The 25344-nt window shown below is 51.8% G+C and overlaps 2 protein-coding genes across 5 annotated transcripts in view; both read left to right on the top strand.

Annotated features, from left to right (window-relative positions):
• Positions 1–8581, top strand: part of TBC1D2 (TBC1 domain family member 2) — a 57978-nt gene extending 49397 nt beyond the window's left edge. For 3 of the 4 annotated variants that reach the window (XM_004048336.5, XM_055350037.2, XM_055350038.2), the window contains 4 exons: positions 4199–4319; positions 5939–6124; positions 7242–7363; positions 8026–8581. In XM_004048336.5, coding sequence (XP_004048384.4) covers positions 4199–4319; positions 5939–6124; positions 7242–7363; positions 8026–8233 — 637 coding nt within the window. In that variant the 3' untranslated portion in view covers positions 8234–8581. The remainder of the gene's footprint in view (positions 1–4198; positions 4320–5938; positions 6125–7241; positions 7364–8025) is intronic. The other variant, XM_055350036.2, reaches the window with a different exon arrangement.
• A 6215-nt stretch (positions 8582–14796) lies between these two features.
• Positions 14797–25344, top strand: part of CORO2A (coronin 2A) — a 71503-nt gene continuing 60955 nt past the window's right edge. Inside the window, exon 1 of the mRNA XM_004048339.5 lies at positions 14797–15039. The gene's annotated coding sequence lies outside the window, so the exon portion shown is untranslated. The remainder of the gene's footprint in view (positions 15040–25344) is intronic.

Genomic DNA, 25344 nt, shown 5'->3' with positions numbered 1-25344 from the left:
TTCCAGTTCTAAATTCCCCAAAGAAAGAATCTGATTGGCCCAGCCAGGAATAATTTCCACTTCTGGTCCAATTGGTAGGGGACGCAGGCAGGGACTGGGGTTAGGGGATGAGGTCACCTGGTTCACAGGGCTATCACCCCTCCAAGACTGTGAGGGACTGTCATCCCCCCGCTCCAGCCCCAGCTATTTCAGTAGAAACTGCATAGTTGCAAATATTTTCCCAAAGCAAGTTTTGACTCGATTTAATTTAAACACACATATACCTAAGCAAAATTTACATAAGCCATGCTGCTTTTTTTTAGAATAGGTGGTGTGTGACATTTATTTAACACAGAATCAACATTCAATGTCCTTACTCAAATTTGAGTGGTTCCCAAAGGTAGATATTTTTCATACTCTATTTCCAGTCTAAAATTGGGTGAAATTGAGCATGTATATGCACAATTCCTGGGAATTAAGAGTTAAACTCCAACAGTAATGCCTCTCAGTCGAAGCCTCCTTGGAAAATATGTTCAGATTTCATGCCACACTAAATGTCTGCCACAGGTCAGGTCTGTAGACATTTCATTCATTCAACAGTCTGACAAAAGCCCCTGTACTTCTCATTTGTTTGAACATGTTAAAATCCAGAAGAAACAAAACCTGCAAAGCCTCTTCTAAGAATAGCTGTGAAGGGAGCTGGAAGCTATGAGATCAGAATGAATAATAATTTTTGCATTTCACACAAAGGCCAGGTAGGAAGTAAAGCATAATGGGGGTCTCTTGGATGCCAGGTGTTTAACACCTGATGGCATCTAATCCTCACAAAAACCTTCACTGGCGCCACCATGCCCAGATGAGACATGAGAGGGTCTGAGAGGCTGAGGAACCTGCCCGTTGTCTCACCACAAATGCTGACCCAGCCAACTGCTCACCCTGGCCCCACGCCCCCAGCCCCCAAACCCAGTCCTTTCTACAACCTGCTCTCTCTCCAAATAGCAGTAGTCAGAAGCTGTGCTGAGGCCTCCCAGAAACCTTTCTCCTATGTAGATGTAACCTTCTCGAGACCTGCTTTTGGAGTTCAACCTGTGCTGAAGGGGCAGAGAAAAATCCTATGGCAGGAGGGGCACTTGAGATAAGCCTCATAGGAGGAGAGAAGCTTCTCCCTGTGTGGAAGGAGGCAGCACACAGGCCACAGAGAGGCGCAGAAGGGACAACTGAGGCCAAGAGAGGCGGAAGGTCCCCAGACGGGTTTTCTAAAATATCTTTCTCTGAATAGCATTTTTACTTAAATTTGATGTGCAAGTGCAGATAATTGGTATTCATGTAAATATTTACTGCTTAAAACAGAAAGTTACTTGTAATAGGCCAGGCACGGTGGCTCACGCCTGTAATCCCAGCACTTTGGGAGGCTGAGGCGGGCGGATCACGAGGTCAAAAGATCGAGACCATCCTGGCCAACATGGTGAAACCTTGTCTCTACTAAAAATACAACAATTAGCTGCCTCAGGAGGCTGAGGCAGGAGAATCACTTGAACCAGGGAGGCAGAGGTTGCAGTGAGCCGAGATTGCACCACTGCACTCCAGCCTGGTGACAGAGCAAGACTCCATCTCAAAAAAAGAGAAAGTTACTTATAATAGAAAGCCTGTTCAAATGTGGCAAGTGCAACATATTCTTTTGGAGGCTCTAAACCCAAGCCTGCAGGTCCCTGATACGTCTTCTTTGCCATCTAGTGGTAGCCATTAGAACTGCATGTGTGGGCCTGGCGCCGTGACTCACGCCTGTAATTCCAGCATTTTGAGGGGCCGAGGTGGGTGGATCCCTTGAGCCCAGGAGTTTGAGACAGCCTGGACAACATGGCAAAGCCCTGTCAAAAAATACAAAAAACAAAAAAAAACGAAAAACAAGAAACAACCTAACAACCTAGCCAAGTGTGGTGGCACATGCCTGTAGTTCTAGCTACTCGGGAGGACGAGGTGATAAGGAGGCAGAGGTTGCAGTGAGCCATGATCATGCCACTGCACTCTAGCCTGGGCAACAGAGTGAGTCTCTGTCTCAAAAAAAGACAAGAAAAGAAAAGGAACTGCATGTTTGATGTCTCAAGATGACAGACCCTGCCTCTAAGGCAACAAATCCAGCTTGTTTAGTGATGGTCTAATGCTAATTTAGAGCAAATGTTTTAAACCTATGAAAATAAGTACAGTGCTTTAAAAATGGTTTGTTTTTTCCCCCATCAACACACTCCTTTCTTTGCAAGCCTACGTGGGCCCTAAATGCCTTAGGTTCGAATTCAGCCATACACCTGAGCAGTTAGTAAGCCCTAGCAACCAGCCTCAGATAACTGAGTTTTTAACATGTGCTGAAGTCTAAACCAATGCTGGCAGCTAACTCCCTAGACCGAGGCCATTCTGAGGCTCAGGGGGAACAGGGTGGGATAGAGTGGAGAGAGCACTGGGCTAGACTTTGGGAGCCCTGGGTTCTATTTCCACTCTGCCACCAACTGACTATGTAATGTTGAGCAGGTAACTTCTGCTTTCTAAGCCTTGGTTTTTCCACCACTGCAATAAGGAGTTTATTTAGACCAGAGATGACCAGTAGGAAGCAGCTACCTGGAGCCCTGTCCTGAGAGAGTTTCTGAGGCAGCCTTCAGACTCAGTGGGAAAGAGTACTGTGATCAATTACTTATGTCTACCATGGGCTTAGACAAAGGGAATGCTGCCATGATCAGTTAGTTATGTCTGCCCTGGGCACAGACAAAAAGAATAGAGGCCCGTGTATCTCACGTTTGCTATCCTTGAACTCAGTGACCTATGGAGGTCCCTCCCCACCAGCTCTGAGAGAATGGAGCTTCCTATTTCCCAGGAGACCTGTGACTGTTCTCTTCATCCACTCAGCTTCGACTTAGGAAGGTTTTGTACAAATATCTGAACCAAATTTGGGAGAAATTCCTTCCCAATCTACTGGGGAAAGAGAAGGGATATTTCTTTTTTCTTTTGAGATTCAACCATGTTTCTAAGAGTTGTGAGCCTCAAAAGAAGGTGGAGGTCATGAATCCAATCTAGAGAGAACCCAAAGAAGCATAAATATCTGGATGAGGGAATGTGTTCCTTAAATGCTCATTATGACCAGAGAGTCAGAGGCTTTCTAAAGCGACATCTCCCCAGGGTCCTCTGAGGAACATTCATTCTACTAGGCCCCCATGGGTGCAATGGACAACAGGGGCTCTGTGGACCCCCTGGGTGACCCTGGGTTAGAGTCAGCCACACAGCGTTTTGTCACCACAGGACTTCTCAGAGGCTTTACTAAGACAGCATGTGTCATAAGCCTCTCAGGGGCTAGAATGGGCAGCATTCCCCAGATATCTTTGAATATAGAACCTTGTGTTCACCTAGCATCTTGGGAGACCAGTAGTCCCTGGAAGACATTTTTGGAAAATGCCTTCTTGGATTGGCCCGGGATGAGAGCTGCCAGGGAAGATGGGAGAAGTAGAGAAAACAGTACTTATCCCAGGAAGACTTCCCTGCTCAGCCCTGTGGGTTTTTGTTTGTTTCTTACCCATGATTTCATTAGAGCCTTATGCTAACTTGGCGAGGAGGGGAAGTAAAGGAGAAAAAAAGCTATGTGCATTGAGCACCTCCTAAATGCCAGGCAGTGAGCGAGGCAAGGTAGGTCTGTCTCAAGATGCCTCTTGGCCCCAGGGGGATAGATATTGTTAATCTCACTTTACAGATCATGAAACCAAGGCCCAGAGAGGTTAGTGTACTTGCCAAGGTCTCAAAGCCTGTGAATACTAAGGTAAGGATAGCTAACATTTATAAAGAGCTCACTGTGTGGCAGGCACTGTGTGGGGCACTGAATGAGCTCTGTTCATCTTCAAAACAGTCCTGTGATTATTATGAGACTGAGGCTTAGAGGGGTTCAGTAACTTGCCCAAGGTCACCCAGGAAGCCGCAAGATCAGGATTTACCCAAGCAGCCTGATTCCAGAGCCCCTGCTCTGAAGTGATCCCCATTGCTCTGGAAATCGCCGGTCATCCTCCCCAAAAGAGCGTTTATCTCACCCCAGGTGCCAGGAGCACCAATCTGGTTAGGGAGTGGGATTGCACTGATGCTCACATGGAAGGGCTTTCCCCCGGAACCCAGGAAGCCACCTCTGCCATGTGCTGCCTGGCAGGGCCACGGCTTCTGTAATCACTCCAGGCCTTCCCTACTACTCCAGGCTGGCGGCCATTGCCCTGCTGGTCCTAGAGGAGGAGGAGAGCGCCTTCTGGTGCCTGGTGGCCATTGTGGAGACCATCATGCCCGCTGATTACTACTGCAACACGCTGACAGCATCCCAGGTAAGTGGGGCCAGGGGGGACTTGGCAGCCATGTAGGGCAGTGTCCCAGAGCTGTTCCTAGAAGCCTGTGACTCTCAGGAAAGTTGGGAATCTCTCAGGCTTCCATTTCTCCCTCTGCACTGTGGGAGTGCATTTGGCTGCATGGAAGAGAAGCCCAACCTAACAACAGCTTCAATCGCGGATTATTATTCTCAGATAGTGAATGACAAGGCAGTACTGCAGGGTTCAGGCTCCTAGCTCCCTGCTCTGCCATCTCTGGCATGTGGCCTTCATCCTCACACCCATCACCTCCTGGTCACAAAATGGCTGCATCGCCTCCAGCACTGTGGGCATGGCCTACGCCAGGAGAAGCAGAAGGTGAACACCAGGAGCTGGCTCCCTGACCCAGCAATTTCTACTTGCAGTTTACTGGTCAGAACTATTTCTTGGCTGCCCTAGTTGCAAGGCAAGTTAGGAAATGTACATATTTAATTTTTACATCTTAACATCTCTGAAATTGATGTGGTTATATGACCCTTTTTTTCATATTTTATTATGGAAAATTTCCCACATTCAAAACAATAGAGGGAATAGTATAATGAACCTCCATGTGTCCATTACCTGGCTTCAGTTATCAACCCAGGGAGCCAGTGTTATTTCTTCTGAACTCCCATCCGCTCCTCCTGCTTTATCTTGAAGTAAATTTCTGGCATTGTATCAGTTCATCCATAAATCCTTCAGTAGGTCAATGGCATCTTAGACTTGGGGAGTTACCTTAGGTTTTGAACTGGACACTTGGCCTCGGTAGATGACCCAAGGTTCTGGGTGAGGGAGGAGGGGAGCTACTGGCTGTTTGCCACAGCTGACGCTAATGCCTGGAAGAGGACGTAAGTGAGAGGAGAGGACTGAGCAGTTCAGGAAAGGCAAGGGGAAACTAAAATGGAGTCATCACAGAGGGAGGAGGAGAACCACGAACGAACCATGTCTTGGAGCCAGTGCTGAGAGTGGTTAACCCATCCAGTGAAACAAGGATGGAGGCATGACAGTGGTCACAAGAAGAGGTCACTGGCCAGTGTCGCCAGGAGCACCCTGCTTTGAGAAGATTCGTTGGTGTCCGGCGAGGCAGGACATTATGCGTTCCCACACACACCTGTCCCTGGACCAGACATCCGCCTAGCATCTTAGGTGTCAGGCACAAATTGGGTATAGAGAAGGGGCTGTGGGTGTCAGCTGATATAAGCCTAGAGACAAAGCTTCCATTTCGCCAAGGCCCCTGGGCATGAGACCAGTGTCTCTGAACTGCCAGCAGGATCAGCTGGCCCCTGAGCTCCTGCTTGGCTCAAGGGATTCAGATGGGTGAGGGGCGGAGAACGTGCCAGCCCACACGGCTCCACTGCAGAGCCCAGTACCCCAGTCCAGAGGACTCTGGCCTATGTTAGGAGCAGCAGAGTGATATGATGCTGTACCTGACTCCCAGCTAGTCTGGCCCCTGGCTCCCCGAGGTGTCTCCTGGGCAGGAAAGGACCTGCCCAGAGCAGCTTCAGGACTGTGTGTGGACTGACTGGGTAGGAAGGCTGGGCAGGGAGGGAGGCAGCCCTACGCTGGGGCTGCAGATGACAGGCCCTCTCGCTGGCTTCCAGGTGGACCAGCGGGTGCTCCAGGACCTGCTCTCGGAGAAGCTGCCCAGGCTGATGGCCCATCTGGGGCAGCACCACGTGGATCTCTCCCTCGTCACCTTCAACTGGTTCCTTGTGGTCTTTGCGGACAGTCTCATTAGCAACATCCTCCTTCGGGTCTGGGATGCCTTCCTGTACGAGGGGACGAAGGTAGGGTGCAGCCAGGGGATGGGCAGGGGGCCCCTGAGCAAGTCCCTTCACCCATCTGGGTCTTGACTCTGCCCCTGGAGAATGGGAAGACAATGCTTACTTGTCAGGGCTGTTGAACGTCTCCTGAGATCATTGTCAACTGTAAAGTGCTTTGCATGTATGAGAAGTAGTGGTTCTGCCTCTGAAGATATATCCTAAAGTTGGGGGATTTCCTTTCCGTGGAGAGGAGGCGTGAGCATGATCAGAGAGGCACAGCCCTATGCTGTCCTTGCCCTCTAGTCACCTGGGCCCTCCTTTTCTTCCTCCTGTTTGGACTAAACCTTGGATTAAGAGATCGGAGCTCAGGTCTGGACCCAGCTCTGTACTGACCTTGCCCAGAGACCTTGGGCAGGTCCCCCAACTCAGCCCTAGCTTACACCTCAGTTTACAAAGCACCCACAGATTTCTCATTTCTTTCTTTCTTTTTTTTTTTTTTTTGAGATGGAGCCTTGCTCTGTCACCAAGCCTGTAGTGCAGTGGCACGATCTCCGCTCACTGCAACCCCTGCCTCCCAGGTTCAAGCAGTTCTCCTGCCTCAACCTCCGGAGTAGCTGGGATTACAGGCATGCAACACCATACCTGGCTAATTTTTGTATTTTTAGTAGAGATGGGGTTTCATCATGTTGGCCAGGCTGGTCTCAAACTCCTGACCTCAGGTGATCCGCCCGTCTCAGCCTTCCAAAGTGCTGGGATTACTGGCATGAGCCACTGCGTCTGGCCTGTCATTTCATCTGGTTCTTGCCAAAGCCCCACGTAAAGATACAGATTAACTCCATGAGATTCAACAGGGGCCGTGCCTCACCCACAGTCATGGGACAAGACAGGCTAGAGCCAGGACTCTGTCCAAATCCCCAGATTTCAAGCTGTGCGTCCCTTCCCGCCCCCCCCCCCACCCCCACCGGGGTATTCAGTCTCCCCCAGCCCCCTGGAGCCCTCCCCCACACATTGTGCCTCCAGGCCTCAACTTCCGCAGCCAGTCCAGGGTCTTCCATACTGCCCAGGTCTGTCAGGTTCCCTCCCTCAGGGGATGACCGGCCTGGCCCCCCATGCCCTACCTGAGCCCCCACTCTACCCCCAGGTGGTGTTTCGCTATGCCTTGGCCATTTTCAAGTACAACGAGAAGGAGATCTTGAGGCTACAGAATGGCCTGGAAATCTACCAGTACCTGCGCTTCTTCACCAAGACCATCTCCAACAGCCGGTGAGGACCCCCCACCCCCTGCCACTCCCACCACTCACACACCCCCAGGACACATAGGAGAGGGGAGGCTGATGTTTGCCAAATAGAGATTGGTAAGTGACGCTGATGCTCGTATTATAGCTTAGAAATCTTTGGGGAAGTCTGACTGTCTGAGTGATATGTCTGCCCCCTTAACATGACATTTGAGGCCTCCACGGAGTTTCATTTTTTGCCCACCTTCCCCTACCCTGAACACCCATGGCCAGTGATCCTGGAAAACAGAATTATACGAGTTCCTAGGACAACCCCACCTCTGGGCTTTTGCTCTTGCAGTTTCTTTTACTTAGAATGCCTCCTTGCCACTTCCACCACCACTATCTTCTTTGCCTGGTCACCTTTTATTCATTCCTTAAAACTCAGCTCACAGTGGGTCACCTCCTCCAAGAAGCCTTCCCTGACCAGCCCTTCCCTGCTGGGTTAGGTGTCTTTCTTCTGATCTTCCTCCTGCCTCAGTACATATCTCTGTGGGTGGAAATCATCTTATTCATTGTTTCCTCCTGAGGGCAGGGGTGAGGGCTCAGCCACAAAGGCAGAAGGAATGCGGGGATGTCTGTCTGGGAGAGCCGGGTAAACGCCGGCCAGGTGGGGCGACATGCTCTGGGCTGATTGTGCCCTCCTCCCAGGAAGCTGATGAACATCGCCTTCAATGACATGAACCCCTTCCGCATGAAACAGCTGCGGCAGCTGCGCATGGTCCACCGGGAGCGGCTGGAGGCTGAGCTGCGGGAGCTGGAGCAGCTTAAGGCGGAGTACCTGGAGAGGCGGGCATCCCGGCGCAGAGCCGTGTCCGAGGGCTGCGCCAGCGAGGACGAGGTGGAGGGGGAAGCCTGACTTGGCCACCTCCCCTCCCCACAGCCTTCCTCACCCTTGGCTGGCAGACCCACTGGAGGTCAGGCACGGACCAGTGGCCCAGCCCTGGGTGTCCCATCACCATGTGACCTTGGACATGTCCCTTCCCCTCTCTGGCCCTCAGTTTCCCCACTGGGACATTGTGTGCTGCAAAGCCATTGGTTGGGCTACTTCTTCATAGGCACTTACTTACCCAGGGATGCCACCCTTTCATCACCTCTTCCACAGAGCACTTTGGCATGTAAACAAGCAAGAGCACTGCCTCTATAGGGTAACCTGGAACATTCTCTGGGTTATATCAATATAAAACAATGTAAATGGTGGAAATCATTCATAAGCTTTGGAACTTAAACAGTTCTCAGTTACCAGTTGTTCCTGGATGGGCCCACGGTGCCAGGGTGTGCCACCACCAGGCTTCCAGCCTAGGGCATCTCTGGCTGCTATTTCTGTGAGCGTCTGCAGGGCCAGCCCCTGCCTGGTTCCCTGAGATGTTAGGGTTTTGTCTTTCTGGGTAGCAGCTCCTTTTCAGTACTGCCTGGGTCTGCATTCCGGGACGCTCTCCGTGTACTGAAGCCTGTTTCCAAAGCCCGGCCCCTGTGCCCTCCTTTCTGCTCACAGCCCATTTTGGGGGGATCCCGGGGAAACCCCCTGTGCACCACCACCAGGAACTTGGTGTGGGGGTTGGGCAGAGAGCCCTGGGTCAGGTGCCCCCCTTGTGACCTCCCACTGCCCACTTCACAGGCTGGGGCACAGAGGGTCACCTCTCCTCTGAAAAATGGGTGGTTGGGAGGATGGGAGAAGGTGGGAAGTAGAGACTGCTGCAGCGCAAGCCAGGGCTGGCTCATCACAGCACCCACCGTGGCCCCAACCCAGCGTCAGCCTCCTCCAGGTCCCTCCTCAGCAAATAGAGGCTTCAGTCTGTCCCCACCCGAGGCAGGGGGTCAAGGCCATACCAGTGACTTTGGCAACTCATTGCTCAGCAAAACCTGTGTCTGTACTGGCCTAGCCTTGAGTTGGCTGTCTTTGGTATGAAGGACTGGGGTTTCTCACACAGAAGCCTCCTCTCTGGAAAACCACCCAGGATTAGGGGACGCTGCCCTGGAACCTCCTGGCTCTGATCTGAGGCTCCCATCCAGGCTGGGGAGGAAACTTTCCCCATCACTGGGGACCATGGACAGGCCCCGTGGTGGCCCTGGCTGGTCCCTAGCCCCACTGTCACCCACAGGTGTGAATTTGAGGGGTTGGCCCACCAGGCTCCCAGTTCCCTACACTGCACCGCCTGTGCAGCCTCAGGGAGGAGACGCTCAGGGTTCCTCTCCTCCCTGTCCACGTGGGCTCCTGGCTGGCCCGGGGGCTCCACTTTTCTGTGAACACCCTGCATTGGGGCTTGACTGCCTTTCTCATTGCTAAACTTTTTTCATCTGCTAAGGCCCTTTCAGCACCAAACTGTTTATGAAGTGTGATGGTGGCATGAGGGCGGCCTGGGGGTCCCAGCTGCACCCTGGACAAGCTAGATACTGCGCCCCTAAGTTGGTCATCGGGATGATGAGAGGTCCAGCCCCATGGGGCTCCCACGAGGGCTAAAGCAGGTAAACTGGTGCAGAGCCTGGAGCCTGGCACAGAGGAAAGTGCCACCGATGGGAACGAGCAGCCCTATTTTTTTTTTTTTTTTGAGACGGAGCCTCCCTCTGCTGCCAGGCTGGAGTGCAGTGGTGCAATCTCGGCTCACTGCAACCTCTGACTCCCTGGTTCAAGCGATTCTCCTGCCTCAGCCTCCTGAGTAGCTGGGATTACAGGTATGCGCCACCACGCCCAGCTAATTTTTGTATTTTTAGTAGAGACAGGGTTTCACCATGTTAGCCAGGATGGTCTCAATCTCCTGACCTCGTGATCTGCCTGCCTCAGCCTCCCAAAGTGCTGGGATTACAAGCGTGAGCCACCGCACCCGGCCTGAGCCTCCCTCTTATGAAGGAAACACCACCTGCAGGGCCCTGAGGCCTGCAAAAGCCCCAAGGCTGCCTGGGAGCTCTGGCCCAGGGGGTCCCTCTGCCTTTAGCCTTGGAATTCACATTCCCTCTTCAGCAACAATCAAAAAAGAATCAGGCAACGGGCACAGGGGCTATTGGATAAATGGCAGCCCACCTCTACCTTTTTCCCTCCCCTTCCCTCCTTCCTCCCCGTCCTCCCTCATCCCCCTTTTCCTCCTTCCCCATTCTCCTCTCCTTCCCTTCTTCCTCCTTTCTCCCCTATTCCCCCCTTTTCTTCTTCCCTCTCTTCCTCCTCTCCGCTTCTCTTCCTCTCTCCTCCATCTACCCACATCCCCCCAACCCCAGGCAGAGGAGAAGCTCCTTTGCTCAGAGCTGAGTGTCTGTGCTCTTTCCCTCCCCTCCTGCGGAGAGGGGTGGGTGGTACTTTGTATTTGACCCAGCATAATGTAACCTCTGGTTCCTACCTGGCTGCACCTTAGAATCACCTGAGTAGGCCAGGCGCCGTGCCTCACGCTTGTAATCCCAGGACTTTGGGAGGCCAAGGCTGGTGGATCACTTGAGGCCAGTAGTTCAAGACCAGCCTGGCCAACATGGTGAAACCCTGTCTCTGCTAAACATGCAAAAAATTAGCCGGGCATGGTGGTGAGCACCTGTAATCCCAGCTACTTGGGAGGCTGAGGCAGGAGAATCGCTTGAACCTGGGAGGCGGCGGTTGCGTTGAGCTGAGGTCGTGCCATTGCATTCCAGCTTGGGCAACAAGAGCGAAACTCTGTCACAAAAAAAAAAAAAAAAAAAAAAAAGAATCACCTGAATAGCTTTTTAAAAATGTTGGTGCTAGGGTCCTATGCCTGGAGCCTGTGGTGGAGCCCAGGCATTCTGATACATGGAAGGGTTGGGGACACAAGACATGGGACACAGGGCTAACTGCCTCCTCAGGCCCTGACAGGGAGCTGGGATTGAGAACTGCCTGTCCTGCAGCATCAACTCACCCAGGCCAAGCTCAGATTACCAACGAGTAGACAGGGCTCAGAGACATTAGCTAACCTATCCAAAGTGACACAGCCACTGGTTGAGCCGTGCTCAAGCCTAGAGCCCTTACTGCAAAGTCAGGGAGGACTCCCCCGGCTTAACCCACCTGTGGAACATAGGACACCTTCCCCAAGGACCTAGGGAAGGGGCATGCCTGGCCTGTGGCCTCCTGGGGATACCGTCAGAAGATAGTTCTAAGCCAAGGAAAACTAGAGGAAGAATTTCCTCATGGTTGCCTCACGCTGGGATTGTAGCACTATTTCTCCCCTTCATCAGAGACAACAAGAGAAGCATGATACCCACATGGCAAGGAGGCTGAGCAGGGACCGGTGGGCCCACCCCAGAGCATCTGTGCCTGCTGCTGCTGCCCCTGGGGCGCCTGCCCGCCCTTCCCTGCTCTTTCTGGAGGGTGTTTGGGGCCCACTCCTGGTGTCAGGTTCCTGGCCCGCACCACAGCTGTCGCCCCCTTCCCCTGGGGCTGCTGCCTTCCAGGGCTGGAGGATCCGATCCCTCTCAGCCCCACCTTCCCACCCTAGGGGACAGGACCTCATGCTCAAAGCATGTCTTCCCCAGGCCTTAGGCCCCCAGCAAGCTGTGGTCCGACCTGCTCTAAAGGAGAGGAAAAGGGAATTACCCAGGGAACCTCCCTGGGGCAACATCCCTAAGAATAAAGGGACTGGGTCAAAGGAGGTGGAAGGCCCCCCTCCCAACAACCCCTAACATAAGAGGTGCTCACTCACTTCCAGAGATTGCCCATGTTCAAGGCTACTATCCTCCAAACACAGATCCCCCCAGCCCCCAGGCGCTGTCTCCTCATTCTTTCTCAACTCCCTCCCCCATGGACATGGGGCCATATCGTACAGAAAGTTCCATGTGGGGCAGATAGATGGAGAACTTGCCCCCCACCCCCACCACACACACACATATGTTCTGGTCCTGCACAAGATGTTTACCCACATATGGAAGATTAACAAAGCCAGCCATGTGGGTGCACTGGGAAGGAAGAGGGAAGTTTCCTGGCCCATCCCAATCCACACTAAGGCCTAATAGAAGATGCCGGGAGATGGGCCCAACTTTGGAACCAGATCTGCTATGTGGTTTTCTAGCTAGGGGATCCTGGGTAGGTCATGCCCACTGTGGCCTCAGTTTCCCCATGTGTGCAATCCTGCATCTGGACCAGGATTAGAGGGAGGGAAGGGGCAAGAGAGGAGGACACTCCCCAGCCACAGCAACCCCAGGAAGGGTCCCAGGTTCATTGCAGAGGTCTCCCTCTGGCTTATGGGTCCATATGCCCACAGCCCCCAGAGATGTCTCTGTCAAACCAGCTGTTCCCCAAACAGTCCCAGCCACCAACCGCCATGGCACAGGGTAGGAAGATGCAGGTGCAAGGCTGGGAGGGCACATCCATAGGACATCTAGGAAGGCTAGGCCTGGAAGGATGAGCGGGTTTAGACAAGGGAGATGATGATTTGGGAAGAGAACTGCAGACAGAGCAAAGGCTCAGAGATGTCAGAGTGCAAGGTGAGTGGCACTGGCAGAGGTAGAAAGCCACACCAGAGATGCTGGCCCAAGCCCTCAGTGAATTAAGACCTTCAAGGCCAGGCGTGGTGGAACGCACCTGTAATCCCAGCACTTTGGGAGGCCAAGACAGGCAGATTGCTTGAGCCCAGGAGTTGGAGACCAGTCTGAGCAACGTGGCGAAACCCTATCTCTACAAAAAATATAAAAATTGGCTGGGCATGGTGGCACGCACCTGTAGTTCTAGCCATTCGGGAGGCCGAGGTGGGAGGATTGCTTGAGCTTGTGTGGTGGAGGCTGCAGCGAGCTAGGATTGTGCCACTGCACTCCAGCCTGGACGACAGAACAAAACCATGCAAAAACAACAACAAAGATATTCAGATGCCTTAGCCTGGGAAAGTTCATGGTGCCCACCATCCAGCTGTAATTCAAGTAAAAACCAAACCATGATTATAAAGAATTCCCACAATGTTCTGATTTCATCCATATGTTTGTTTGTTTGTTTGTTTGTTTGTTTGTTTGTTTGAGACAGAGTCCCACTCTGTAGCCCAGGCTGGAGTGCAGTGATGTGATCTTGGCTCACTGCCACCTCCACCTCCTAGGTTCAAGTGATTCTCCTGCCTCAGCTTCCCGAGTAGCTGGAACTATAGGCGCATGCCACCACGCCCGGCTAATTTTTGTATTTTTAGTAGAGACAGGTTTTCACCATGTTGGCCAGGCTGGTCTTGAACTCCTGAGCTCAAGCAATCCACCTGCCTTGGCCTCCCAAAGTGCTGGGATTACAAGCATGAGCCACTGCACCCAGCCATCCATATGCTTGATACCCAACTCTTGCACGCTAACACCAGAAGCATGCGTTCAGTCTACCTGCTGGGCAATCCAGCTCCAGAAGGTCTGAATCAGAGCTGTAGGATAGGGTTTTCAGGACCATACTGCACACTGGGCTTTGGGTGGTAGGCAGGGAGCCCGTCCAGCTCTGGGCAGGGGGGTGGTACAGTGGACTATGGAAGCTGAGTCGCATTCTAAGGAGAGAATCAAGAGCTCCCCAAGTACCTTGCCACTCCAAGCCTCAGTTTTCTTATCTGTAAAATGGCGGTAGTAATAGTGGCTAAATAAAGCCACTATTATTAGAAGCTTAGAAGAAATGATACAGATATGTAAAGTAGTAACAGTGTACTCTGTTACCCACTCCACAACTATATACTGAGTGGTTACTATGTGCCACGGAGCAGTTCAAGGCCCTCAAGATAACCCGTCTCTACTGAACAAAACCAAGAGCTCTTCACAGACGTGGTGTGGAGTGGAGTGGCTGTTAGCTTAGTAGCCGTGGGAGCCATACTGCCTGGGGTTGCATGACTAGCCGTGTGATCTTAACCTAGGTACTTAATCTCTCTGTGCCTCAGCTTTCTTTTGTGTTAAATAGGTGAGTAATGGTATCAACCTCATAGGCCTGTGTGACAGTGAAGGGAGGTAATGCACAGAAGGCGCTTAGAGGAGTGCGTGGCTCAGTAGTGTTAGGTGGGGGTGGTACCCAAAGGTAGGGCCTCCCCATTGTCTAGTGTCCTCAGGGCTCTCCAGCCAGCGAGGCTGGCAGCAGCGCCCCCGCTGGTCCCGAGAGAAGGAAGGGCGTCCTCCTCGGTTCCCAGCGGCGCTCCCGGCTCCTCTCCTCCCTGCGGACGGGGAAGCCTCGGTAACCGCTGTAACTGCCCGGGGAAAGGAGCGCTTCCCCGGCCGGGCTCGGCGCGCACTGTACCCGGCCGGGATCGTCACATCCAGGGCTCAGACAGCCTTAAGAGGCCGACGCGGTTACTGTCTCCATTTCACCACGGGGGAAACTGAGGCTCCGGGAGGTCAGGTTCCTCATCCCACACCACGCAGCGAGGGCACGGCGGGACGTGGGGCCGGCGGCTCTGCCTGTCCCCAGCCTCCGCCTGGTGGCCGGCAGCCCGCCCCAATCACTGCGGCGTGTGCGCGCCTGTTCCCAGCACGTGTGCGCGCCCCGAGACCCGCCCCGGGGAGCCAGGAGCGCGGTCGGGGTCGTGGGGGCGGAAAAGGGTGGCCAGGGCGGACCCGCGGGGCGGGCGAGAGGGCGGACCTTGGGCCAGGCCCCCGCCCCGCCCTCCGGCCCCGCCCGCCGGGCTGCAGGAGGAGGCGGCGGCGGCTCTGGGCGCCGGGAGTCGGCGGGCGGCGAGGAGCGCGGAGCCGGAGCTGGACGCCGCCGCCGCCACCGCCACCTGCGCGGCAGTCATCAAGGTAGGGCGGCCCCGCGCCGCCGGCCGTGCCTTCCCGGTCTGCGCGATGGGGGCGTCGGGCGGGACGTGCGCGCTGCGCCCCCACCCCCGGCTGCAGCTCCCGGAGAGGGAGGGATGCGGGGCTCGGAGCGCGGGGGACCTGGCTTTCAGCCCCTTTGCGTGACCTTGCACAAAGCACTGCTCCTCTCCAGGCCTCAGTTTCCCCGTCAGGATAGCTTGCTCATTGGTGGCCCCCTTCTCGCGGGGTTGTTGGGAGGGGCCGCCTCGAGGTCCGGGCTCCCGACGGCTCGCTGCCCGCATAAGCACTGTCTGCACCGCCCACCCCTCCTGCCCGCGGTGAGGGAAGCTCACTCTGGGCGCGGCCAGCCGGTCCCGACAGGCCCCTGCTGTGGCCCGGGTGCTCCATGGGACTCTTGTCGGGACCCTCCCCCTCTTGGCTGCGTTACCTGCTGGGCCTCAGCTTCCTGGTACAGGAAACGGTGGGGTGGGGGGCATCCCCGGGTCCCCGCCAAGCTGGCCTGGGCGTGCATGTGGGGCATCAGCCGGCCTGCCAAGAGGGTTTACTCGTCTGGGGCTGGAGGAGCCCTAGGCTGGAGGTGGCTGGACTCCTGGCGGCACGACCGCCTGGACCAGCCCCACGTAGGCACCTCGATTTAGAGAGTGGTATAGGACAGCTCCTTCCCCTTCCCCACCCGGGCCAGGTGCTGGTGCCTAGCTCTGTGTCCCAGAGCTAGTGTGTGATAAGGTGTGACACACACTAGCTGGTGTGACAAGGGCTGACTGGCGGCCACGCCTGGACCTCAGAGGGGTGACAGTGCCAAGGGGCTGTGTCTGCGTGGCATTAAGGGATGGGGCAGAGCACAGGTCTGAGGGACTGTGGTCCCAGGCTCCCTAGGTAAAGAAGACCTATGGCATCTGGCCCAGCCCCTCTGTAAGATCCCCTCTGGAAGGTCTTGCTGCCCCCTTGCACACTCCTTGTGATAGGAATCTCACTAGTTGTAAACCAAGCTGGAATCTGCTACCCAGTCACTGCCTCTCCTGCTGGTCCTGCTCTGGACACACAAACAACCTCTGACCCTTCCTCCCTCACCCTGGGGCAGTGATCAGGTCCCTTAAATATGCTCATCTCCAGACCCAGCAGCCCCAGGCCCAGCAGTTTCTCCCATCAGATCCCAGGGAGCCAAGGCAAGAAGAGGGAGCCGAGGTGTCTGCCCTGGAGCAGGCTGTGGGGCCTCCGCTTTCCTGGGGCTTGTTCAGAACCCACCTGTGCATCAGGACTGGAATGTGTCTCCCCAGCTTCCTGCCCCTCCTGGGGACCGTCTGAGAGGTCCGGAGTGAGGAGAGCCGGAGCCCCTCTGCAGGCCTTTCCTGCCCCATGGGGCCTCTTCTCCACCTCCCTGATGCCTGCCCTGTTTGAGGGAGCAGTTTCTAGGAATCACTTCTCAGCCTCCTGGTCTTTCTTGTCCCCTTCATGACCTGCCCCGCACCCAGGGATTTTCTTAACATCCAAAAGAGGGCAGGAGGCCCCTGGACAGGTAGTGAGCTCTTTGTCATCACAGGTATTCAAGCAGAACCTGGGGGTGAGCTACCTTGGACTGAAAGTCTATGGAATTCTAGGGCTGAAGTAGTGCCTATGACCTTGCCCTGTGGCCATGGCGGAGCTGCACAGGACTGGGAGCTGGACCACAAATGAGTGTTATCATCCCCTCGTAAAAGCAGGCAAAGTATATGTGCTGGCCCATGAGCCCAGCTCCGACGCACAGGCTTAAGTGCTACCTGGGTCTCCTGTCATCTCGACACATGTATAATCTGGGCCCTGTTTTCCTGCTTGCCTAATTCAAGCCTTTTTGGCCTGATTTAGGAGCATGGCAGATTCTGGTTATTAAAAAGTCATGCTATGACTTTAATTGCTAATAATTTTTAAATGCACCATGGAATCATGGAATGTCTGAGCTGAAAGGAGCCTTAAGACGTCATCTCATTCAACCCCCTCATTTTACAGATAGGCATTCCCTGTCGCCAGAGGGGATGTGACTGGGCAAAGGTCACACAGCAAACCAGCAACCGAGCCCAGGGATCCTGATTCCAAGATTGGAGTGCCTTTTTTTCTCCAAAAAAACACATAACATATAATAAATGAAAGCAGTCTGTATTTATTCCTGTAAAATTAGCAAAAATAAAAATAAAAAGGTGAAACTCTGTGCTGGCAAGGCTATAGGGATTCGCCTGTGGCATTTAATTTTGCAGAGCAACCTGGCAGCCTGTTATCATGAAAATGACCATACTTGCCCTTTGCCCTTAGCTGGCTACTTTGGGGACTTTATCCTAAGGAAGTAACTAGAGAGAGAGACATATGTAGTGCTGTTATTTGTAAGAAGTTGTCTTCTGGCCAGGCACAGTGGCTCATGCCTGTAATCCTAGCACTTTAGGAGGCCACGGTGGGCAGATCACCTGAGGTCTAGAGTTCGAGACCAGCCTGGGCAACATGATGAAACCCTGTCACTACTAAAAATATAAAAATTAGCCGGGTGTGGTGGCACATGCCTGTAATCCCAGCTACTTGGGAGGCTGAGGCAGGAGAATCACTTGAACCAGCGAGGCAGAGGTTGCAGAGAGCCGAGATTATGCCACTGCACTCCAGCCTGGGCGACAGAGCGAGACTCCATCTCAAAAAAAAAAAAAAAATAAAGAAGTTGCCATCTAGTGAAGAAGTGTTCAGTTTTATCTGAGGCTTAATAAACATTTCATTTGACAAATACAGCTTAAAAAATAGTGGCACTGAAGCTTACATTACCGGAGTCTGGCCAGCATAGAAACAGTTTAATCCAGAAGAAAGACCATGAGACTAAAGTCAGCAGACATAGATTCCAGATTGAAGTCTTCCTCTACCCTACTGTGTGACCTTGGGCTGATCCGTTCCCCTCTCTGGACCTCACTTTCTCCATCTGTGAAATGGGGGTAGACTCAGCAGTTGCTGAATTTGTTTGAGCTCTGACAGCCAACCTCTTAGAGTGAACAAATCTCAGTAGCAAAGCCGAGATGGGAAGGAGATTCATTAAATGAATCCCCTTAGAGGCAGGTAGCTAGCTCCCCACCGAGGGGTTTCAGCCTTAAACCTTTGCTATTTCAAAATGGCCAGTAGCTGGATCGTTTTAGAAGTTGGTGTGTTTTTATCTTCTCTGTCAAATCTCAGGAGGTCCAGAAAATAATTCAGCAGAATCTTCTTGTGTTTTAAGTCTATAATCCATGCCTTGCCTCCTTCAGAACAGATTGGACGTGCTTTGCAATCACACCTGGTCTGAAGGGCCAGGAGTAGGTGACTTTGCTTCTGTGGTCAAACTGTGCCTCCTGGGGGTCTGCAGGCTGCTATGGGAAACTTACTAGGTTAAACCACATGAAACGGCCAGTATGTGACTTTTTTTGACTTACAAGAAATGGCAATTTCATTTGGTTCAGCCTAAATGGAAAAAGATATACAGGTATTTAAAGAGCGGTGTGCTCCTTACTATAATTGAGAGATTGGCAGGGTGTGGTGGAGACAAGGAAGGTGTGATTATGAGCTTGCAGAAGTCAAGGAGGAGGGACATGGGAGCCTCACTTTGAAGAATCACTAATAGTAATAATAATAGCTAACATTCATTGAGGGTTTACCGCCTGCCTAATTCTGTCCTAAGTGCTTTATGTTCATTCATTCCATTAGTCATTCAGCCAGTATTTATTAAGCACCTACATTGTACTAGTTTTTTTGTTTGTTTCTTTTGTTTTGTTTTTGTTGTTGTTTTTTGTTGTTGTTGTTGTTTTTTGAGACAGAGTCTCGCTCTGTCTCCCAGGCTGAAGTGCAGTGGCATGATCCCGGCTCATGGCAACCTCCGCCTCTGCCTCCTGGGTTCAAGTGATTCTCATGCCTCAGCCTCCTGAGTAGCTGGGATTACAGGTGCGTGCCACCACACCAGCTAGTTTTTGTATTTTCAGTAGAGACGGTGTTTCGCCATGTTGGCCAGGCTGGACTCGAACTCCTGACCTCAAGTGATCCGCTTGTCTCGGCCTCCCAAAGTGCTGGGATTACAGATGTGAGCCACCACACCTGACCTGTACTAGGTATTTTCTAAGTGCTGGGGAAAGGGGGAAGGCGCTGACATTAAACAAAATAGACCAGAAAGATCTTCCCCCAAAGAGCGTACAATCAGATGGGGGGAAGACAGATGAAAAACAATAAATAAAATAGATGAATAGGTGATAAATAAAATCAGTGATAAATGAGATGGAGCAAATAGAACATAGGAGGGGTTAGGGTGTGTGAGGGGGCAGTTTTAACTAGGGTGGACTGGGGGCCTCATTGAGAAGGTGATTTTTAGGCAAAGGCTTGAAGGAGAGGGGTGAGTCAGGCTCATTTCTGGGGAAACAGCCATTCAGGTGGAGGGAACAGCTGGGGCAAAAGCCCTGAGGCAGGACCATGCCTGGCATGTTCAGAGAAGCGCGAGCTGGGACAGAGTGATGGCAGGAGAAGAGGAAGAGAGGAGCAGGCAGGCCCTGGGCTAGACTGTGTACCCCACCATGCTCACAATGGAATCCTGCGAGTGTGTGACGGAGCTACTCTCTTTATCCTGCTTTTCCAATTAAGAAAACAAAAATACAGAAAAGTTACGTGGCTTATTGAAACTGTGTCTCATGGAGAATCTAGGACTTTCAGCCAGGGTCAGCGGGGAGCCATGGAAGGCTTTTGAATTGGGTAGGAACATGGCCAGATTTGAATATTGGTGTGATTGCTGCGAGATTGCTATGGTCTGAATATTTATGTTCCTCCAAAGCTCATATGTTGAAATCTTACCCCATAAGGTGATGGTATTAAGAGGTGGGGCTTTTGAGAGGGAATTAGGTCAGGAAGGTAGAGCCCTCATAATGGGATTAGTGTTCTTATAAAAGAGGCCCCAGAGAGACCCTCACCTCCTCCACCACATGAGGACACAGTAAGAAGGCGCCATTCTATGACCCAGGAAGTGGGCCCTCACCAGACTCCAAATCTGCTGTCTTAGTCTTGGACTTCCATCCTCCCGAACTGTGAGAAATACATTTCTATTGTTGATAAAGCACCTACATTTTTTTTTTTTTTTTTTTTGAGATGGAGTTTCGCCCAGCCACCTAGGCTGGAGTGCAGTGGCGCGATCTTGGCTCACTGCAGCCACTGTCTCCCGGGTTCAAGCGATTCTCCCATCTCAGCCTCCTGAGTAGCTGGGATTATAGGTATCCGCCATCATGCCTGGCTAATTTTTTTTTTTTTTTTTTTTTTTTTTTGAGATGGAGTCTTGCTCTGTCGCCCAGGGTGGAGTGCAGCAGCATGATCTCGGCTCACTGCAAGCTCCACCTCCCGGGTTCATGCCATTCCCCTGCCTTAGCCTCCCCAGTAGCTGGGACTACAGGCGCCCACCACCACGCCCGGCTAATTTTGTTTTTGTGTTTTCAGTAGAGACGGGGTTTCACAGTGTTAGCCAGGATGGTCTCAATCTTCTGACCTCATGATCCGCCCCCCTCAGCCTCCCAAAGTGCTGGGATTACAGGCGTGAGCCACCGCGCCTGGCCAAAGCACCCAATTTATGATATTTTGTTGTAGCAGCAGCAACAGACGAAGACAGGTGCAGAGAGATGGCTGTAGAAATAGTCCAGGCCCGGAGTGCTGCTGTGGGACCTGGGCAGTGAACTCGGTGCTAGGGGAGAGGTTGGGGTCCAGGCCAGGTGAGCAGGAGGAGGATGAGGAGGAAGCCAGGCTGACCCTGGGCTTATATATTTAACAAACACTTATTAGCACTTCTTACCACCATCTAATATTTTATATACATTAACCCAATCCCCATAACAACCTATAAGGTACATACTGTTTGTTATTATTTCTCCCGTTTTAAAATGGATATATTATATGTAAATGATATCTCATGAAGTTAATTTACAAAGAAAATACAGTTTTAAAATCACAAACACTTGATAATGGAGAATTTTAGAAAAAGGCAGGAAAACAGACAAAATAAATTACCCATATCTTCTCCTCTTCTCATCCCACATAATCAATATGAACATTTACTTTCAGTCTTTTTTGTACTATCATTCCCATTTTATAGATGAGAACACTGAGCCCCAGGGAAGTGGGGTAGCTAGCCCAGGATCATACATTCAATCTATGTCATCTGCCACCAGTGTCCAGGGCTTAATCACCTTCCCCTGCTGCCTGTAGTCCATCCCTGGAATGTCAGAGTTGGTGGGTTCCATTAAGATACCATCCCCCAAACCTAGCCCCTCCCCCCGCCAGCCACCCCACTCCTGGCATCATTTCACAGATAGGTAAAGTAAGGCCCAACAAAAGATGGGGCCTTGCTCAGCATCTGTCAGCCAGTCAGGAGCAGATAGGTGAAGTCTCATTCAAATAAGAAATCGGGAGCTGAGCATTTGTGCAGGGTTGATATGACAGCTGCTTCTAGCCTGGCCTTGAGCCTGGAGTTTGTAGGGGCCCTAGCAAATGGCATGACCCTGCCCACAGGCAGTGCAGGGGCAGGCGTGTGTTCCCTGGGCCCAAGAGTCTTGTCCCTCCAGCCAGCCCTGGGTGGGAGGTGAGTTTGGGGCTTTGCCCACACTGCAGGTCCCCTGAGAGTTGTCTCCTGTACTCTGACTGTGCATTTATTTCTGGCTCTGGTGCCAGCAAACTCCTGGGGCTGCCTGCTGCCAGGGATGCAGCCCTGGCTTCTAGCCCCATCTCAGACACTGAGTGGCCTTGGGCCAGGGTCTTTCCTGGCCCACCTGCAAAATGGCATCATAACGGCCCCAGCCACAGGATGAAGTAAGAAGTGCAAGGGAAGTTCTTGCACAGGGCGTGGTCTATGGCATGCTCAATAACTGGGCAACTCCTGTGGCTGTTCCTAAGGCTGCACCACGGTGTTGGCCCAGGCTGGGGAATTGAGCCCACTGCAGACAGAGCCCCCTCCTGCCAACCTCCCTTTCACACCTGGCTGACCAGGTAGACCTGCCTGAGAAATCAGATACGAGCCTCCAGCAATGGTTTGGAGTCTAAGATTGCAGACAACAAGGGATGCAGTGGAGCAAAAGAACCCAGGCCTCTAAAGAAGGAGAGCTGACCCCGCTACTGATATGCTCCTTAGGCAAGTCTTGACCCTTCTTTATGACTCAGTGTCCTCATCTGTAAAAGGGGAAGAATAATTCCTGCCTTAGTCATTGTAATGATCTTCACCCCAGCAACCATCTATTGATGTTTTTCTAATGCTTGGAGAGTGTGAATGTAGACAAGCTAGATCCATCACAGCTGTGAGGGCCCATGGCCTGGCAGGGGCACTACAGTTATCATAGGGAAGCCCAGGAGCTGTGGGGCCTCCAGGAGGGCACCTAACCCAGCCTGGGGTGGAAGTGGGGGGTCACGGAAGGCTCCCTAGAGGAGCTGATGCCTGAGCTGGGTTGTTAGTGTGATTTGGAGACGGCCAGACTATGAAGGGTAGAAAAATAAGGGAAGATATTGGGTCAGTCACTCCACTTCTCTAAGCGTCAGTTTCTTCATTTATAAAATGAGGATAATAAATACCTGTTCTGCCTAATGTATAGGCTTGTTGTAAGGCTCTAAATTGGATAAAAGTAAGGAGGCGCTTTATGAACTACAAAATGCCAGGCACCTACCTATTCATTATTCATTATGATTTCTGGAGCCCCTAGGGGTTAGGGAAATATCAGGCCAGCATCTGGGGCTGGGAGAACTTTCAGTTGGTTTTGAAAGGGCTACAATCAAGTCGGACAGAGACAGACAGCCGCCATTAACCACACACCCCTTGATTTAAGTGCTCTGGAGTATTTCTGTGCCTGGGTGTGGCTTTGTTTGGTGGGGTCCCTGAAGGCAGCCATGGCCCCATCACAGATCACAGCCCCACTCTGAGGATGAGGAGGAACAACGTCAGACCCAAAGCACTACGTCCCTGTAGAGGCCTGGGACCTGCCAGGGATAGGGATAGAGGACGGGAGCACTGTGGGGCCGCCATGAAGAAACCAGTCTGTTTAGAGAGAGGGCCACCATGTCACGGTAAGAGAAAGAGTAGTATGTGTGGAATGAGACTGTTTGGGTTTGAATATGAGAAAAGAATCTTTCCCCAGCATGCAGACATAGCAAAATATTCAGACAGACATCAAGCTAATTATCACTAGGTGGTAGAATTTTGTTTTCTTTGGTCTTTTCTACATTTAAAATGTTTTGGCTAGGCATGGTGGCTCCTCCCGGTAATCCCAGCACTTTGGGAAGCCAGGAGTTTGAGACCAGCCTGGGCAACAAAGTAAGACATTGCCTCTATTAAAAAAAATAATAAAATAAAATAATTTTATACTTGATAGATAATTTATTTCTGTAAAGATTTTGGTGATATGTGTGCAGTCATTCCTAAATATTCAGCTTCCAGGACACCCAAGAATATCAAAATCTGTGGATATTCAAATCCCTGATATAAAATAGTATAGTGTTTACATGTAACCTACACACACCCTCCTGTATAATTTAAGTCATCTGTAGATCACTTACAATGCCTAACACAATGTAAATGCTATGTAACTAGTTATTATACTGTATATACATATTTTTAAGACAGAGTCTTGCTCTGTCACCCAGGCTGGAGTGTAGTGGCACAATCTCAGCTCACTGCAAACTCCGCCTCCCGGGTTCAAGCGATTCTTGTGTCTCAGCCTCCCAAGTAGCTGGGATCACAGGCATGCACTACCACGCCCAGCTAATTTTTTACATTTTTAGTAGAGATGGGGTTTCGCTATGTTGGCCAGGCTGGTCTCGAACTCTTGATCTCAAGTAATCTGCCCGCCTCGGCCTCCCAAAATACTGGGATTACAGGTGTAAGCCACCGTGCCTGGCCCGTTATACTGTATTTTTAAATTTGTATTTTTTAATTGTTGTATTGTTATTTTTCTTTAATTTTTTCGAATATTTTCCATCTGAGGTTGGTTGAATCTACAGATGCAGGACCCACAGATACAAAGGGCCAACTATGTATGCAATACAAGTTATAATGACATTTAGATAATAAAATACTCAGGCCGGTCTGACATCAGCAGGCTGCAGGGATGAAGTCAGCACTCACAGCATAAGGACTTTGGTAAGGCCTGGATGACATCCCCAGTGCTGGCCTTCGGAACAGTTGGGAGCAGAGTCCAAGGATGGCTTGATGGAGTCACACTGGAGGAGATGTCTGTGGGGGTTTCTGAAGGTGGGAACTAGGACTCTTTTCTTGGGACAAAGACTTGGGGTTTTGGGTGGCTGCAAGCACAGTAGCATTGTGACCAAACTGTCCAACTGTGGAACCTACCACATCAGTAGCAAGAGAGGGTTGGAGGCAGAGGGGAGGGTCCTGCTGAAGTTTGGGCCGCTTTATGAGCAAGACTAGGACAGCTGAGACAGATCCAGAGGGGCGCCAGGCCAGGGAAGGGCCTGAGCCTTCAAATTCCGTGAAGCTCTGGAGATCCAGGGTGAATGCTAGGCCTCAATAGACCCTTGTCCCTTAACGATTTGTGTTCTTGGTCTTTGATCCCATCTCACAGGCGTTTCAGCCTCTTTGCAAGGGAAGTAGAGAATCTAAGCTACTGCGGTATTTCATTCAAGGCAGGGCTTATCTGTTGTGAGATGTACCCTTATTTTAGAATCCATTAAGAAAGAAAAAGCAACAGAAACTATAAGTTGCATCCCAGTTTCAGAGATGTTAAAATGTAAAAAACTGTCTTGGAATCATTTGACATGTGGCGGGCCCCCAATTAGACTCTTAGTGTGCATTCACTCATGGAATCTTCACCATCGCATTGTAGCTAGATAGTCTTGTCCTCTTTTTACAGATAAGGAGGCAGGAGCCCAGAGAGGTTGAGTAAATTTGCAAGGTCACGCAGCCAGCAAGAGGCAAAGCTGGGCTTTGAACCTGGTCTAATTAGATTCCACTTCTTTTTCCTCATCCAACCCCACAGAGAAAAGGCTCCTGAGTCCTGGCCTTTGGGAAGAACAGAATCTCCACAATGCCAGCTCAGAAATGCTCCAGTGGCCTGGTCATTAAAAGCCTGGTACTCTGAGTAATGGGGGTGGGAAGTGTGGAGGAGGGCTGGGGAGATAATGAACAGGAAGGAGCTTTGAGAGCTTGCTGGCAGGGTCACTAGCCTCATCCTTGTTGAAACCATTGCAGGAGTGGCTCGGCCTGTGTGGCCTGCCCTGGAGAAAGGCTGTAGAGATATCTGCCCCACACAGATAATCCTGGAGCCTCACCCAGACTGACCCATTCATTCG

This window comes from Gorilla gorilla, chromosome 13 (genome assembly GCF_029281585.2).
Source record: "Gorilla gorilla gorilla isolate KB3781 chromosome 13, NHGRI_mGorGor1-v2.1_pri, whole genome shotgun sequence".
In the NCBI taxonomy this organism is placed as follows: domain Eukaryota; kingdom Metazoa; phylum Chordata; class Mammalia; order Primates; family Hominidae; genus Gorilla; species Gorilla gorilla.
Note: the sequence above shows the minus strand (reverse complement) of the source record. Positions and strands in the feature narration are given on the sequence as shown.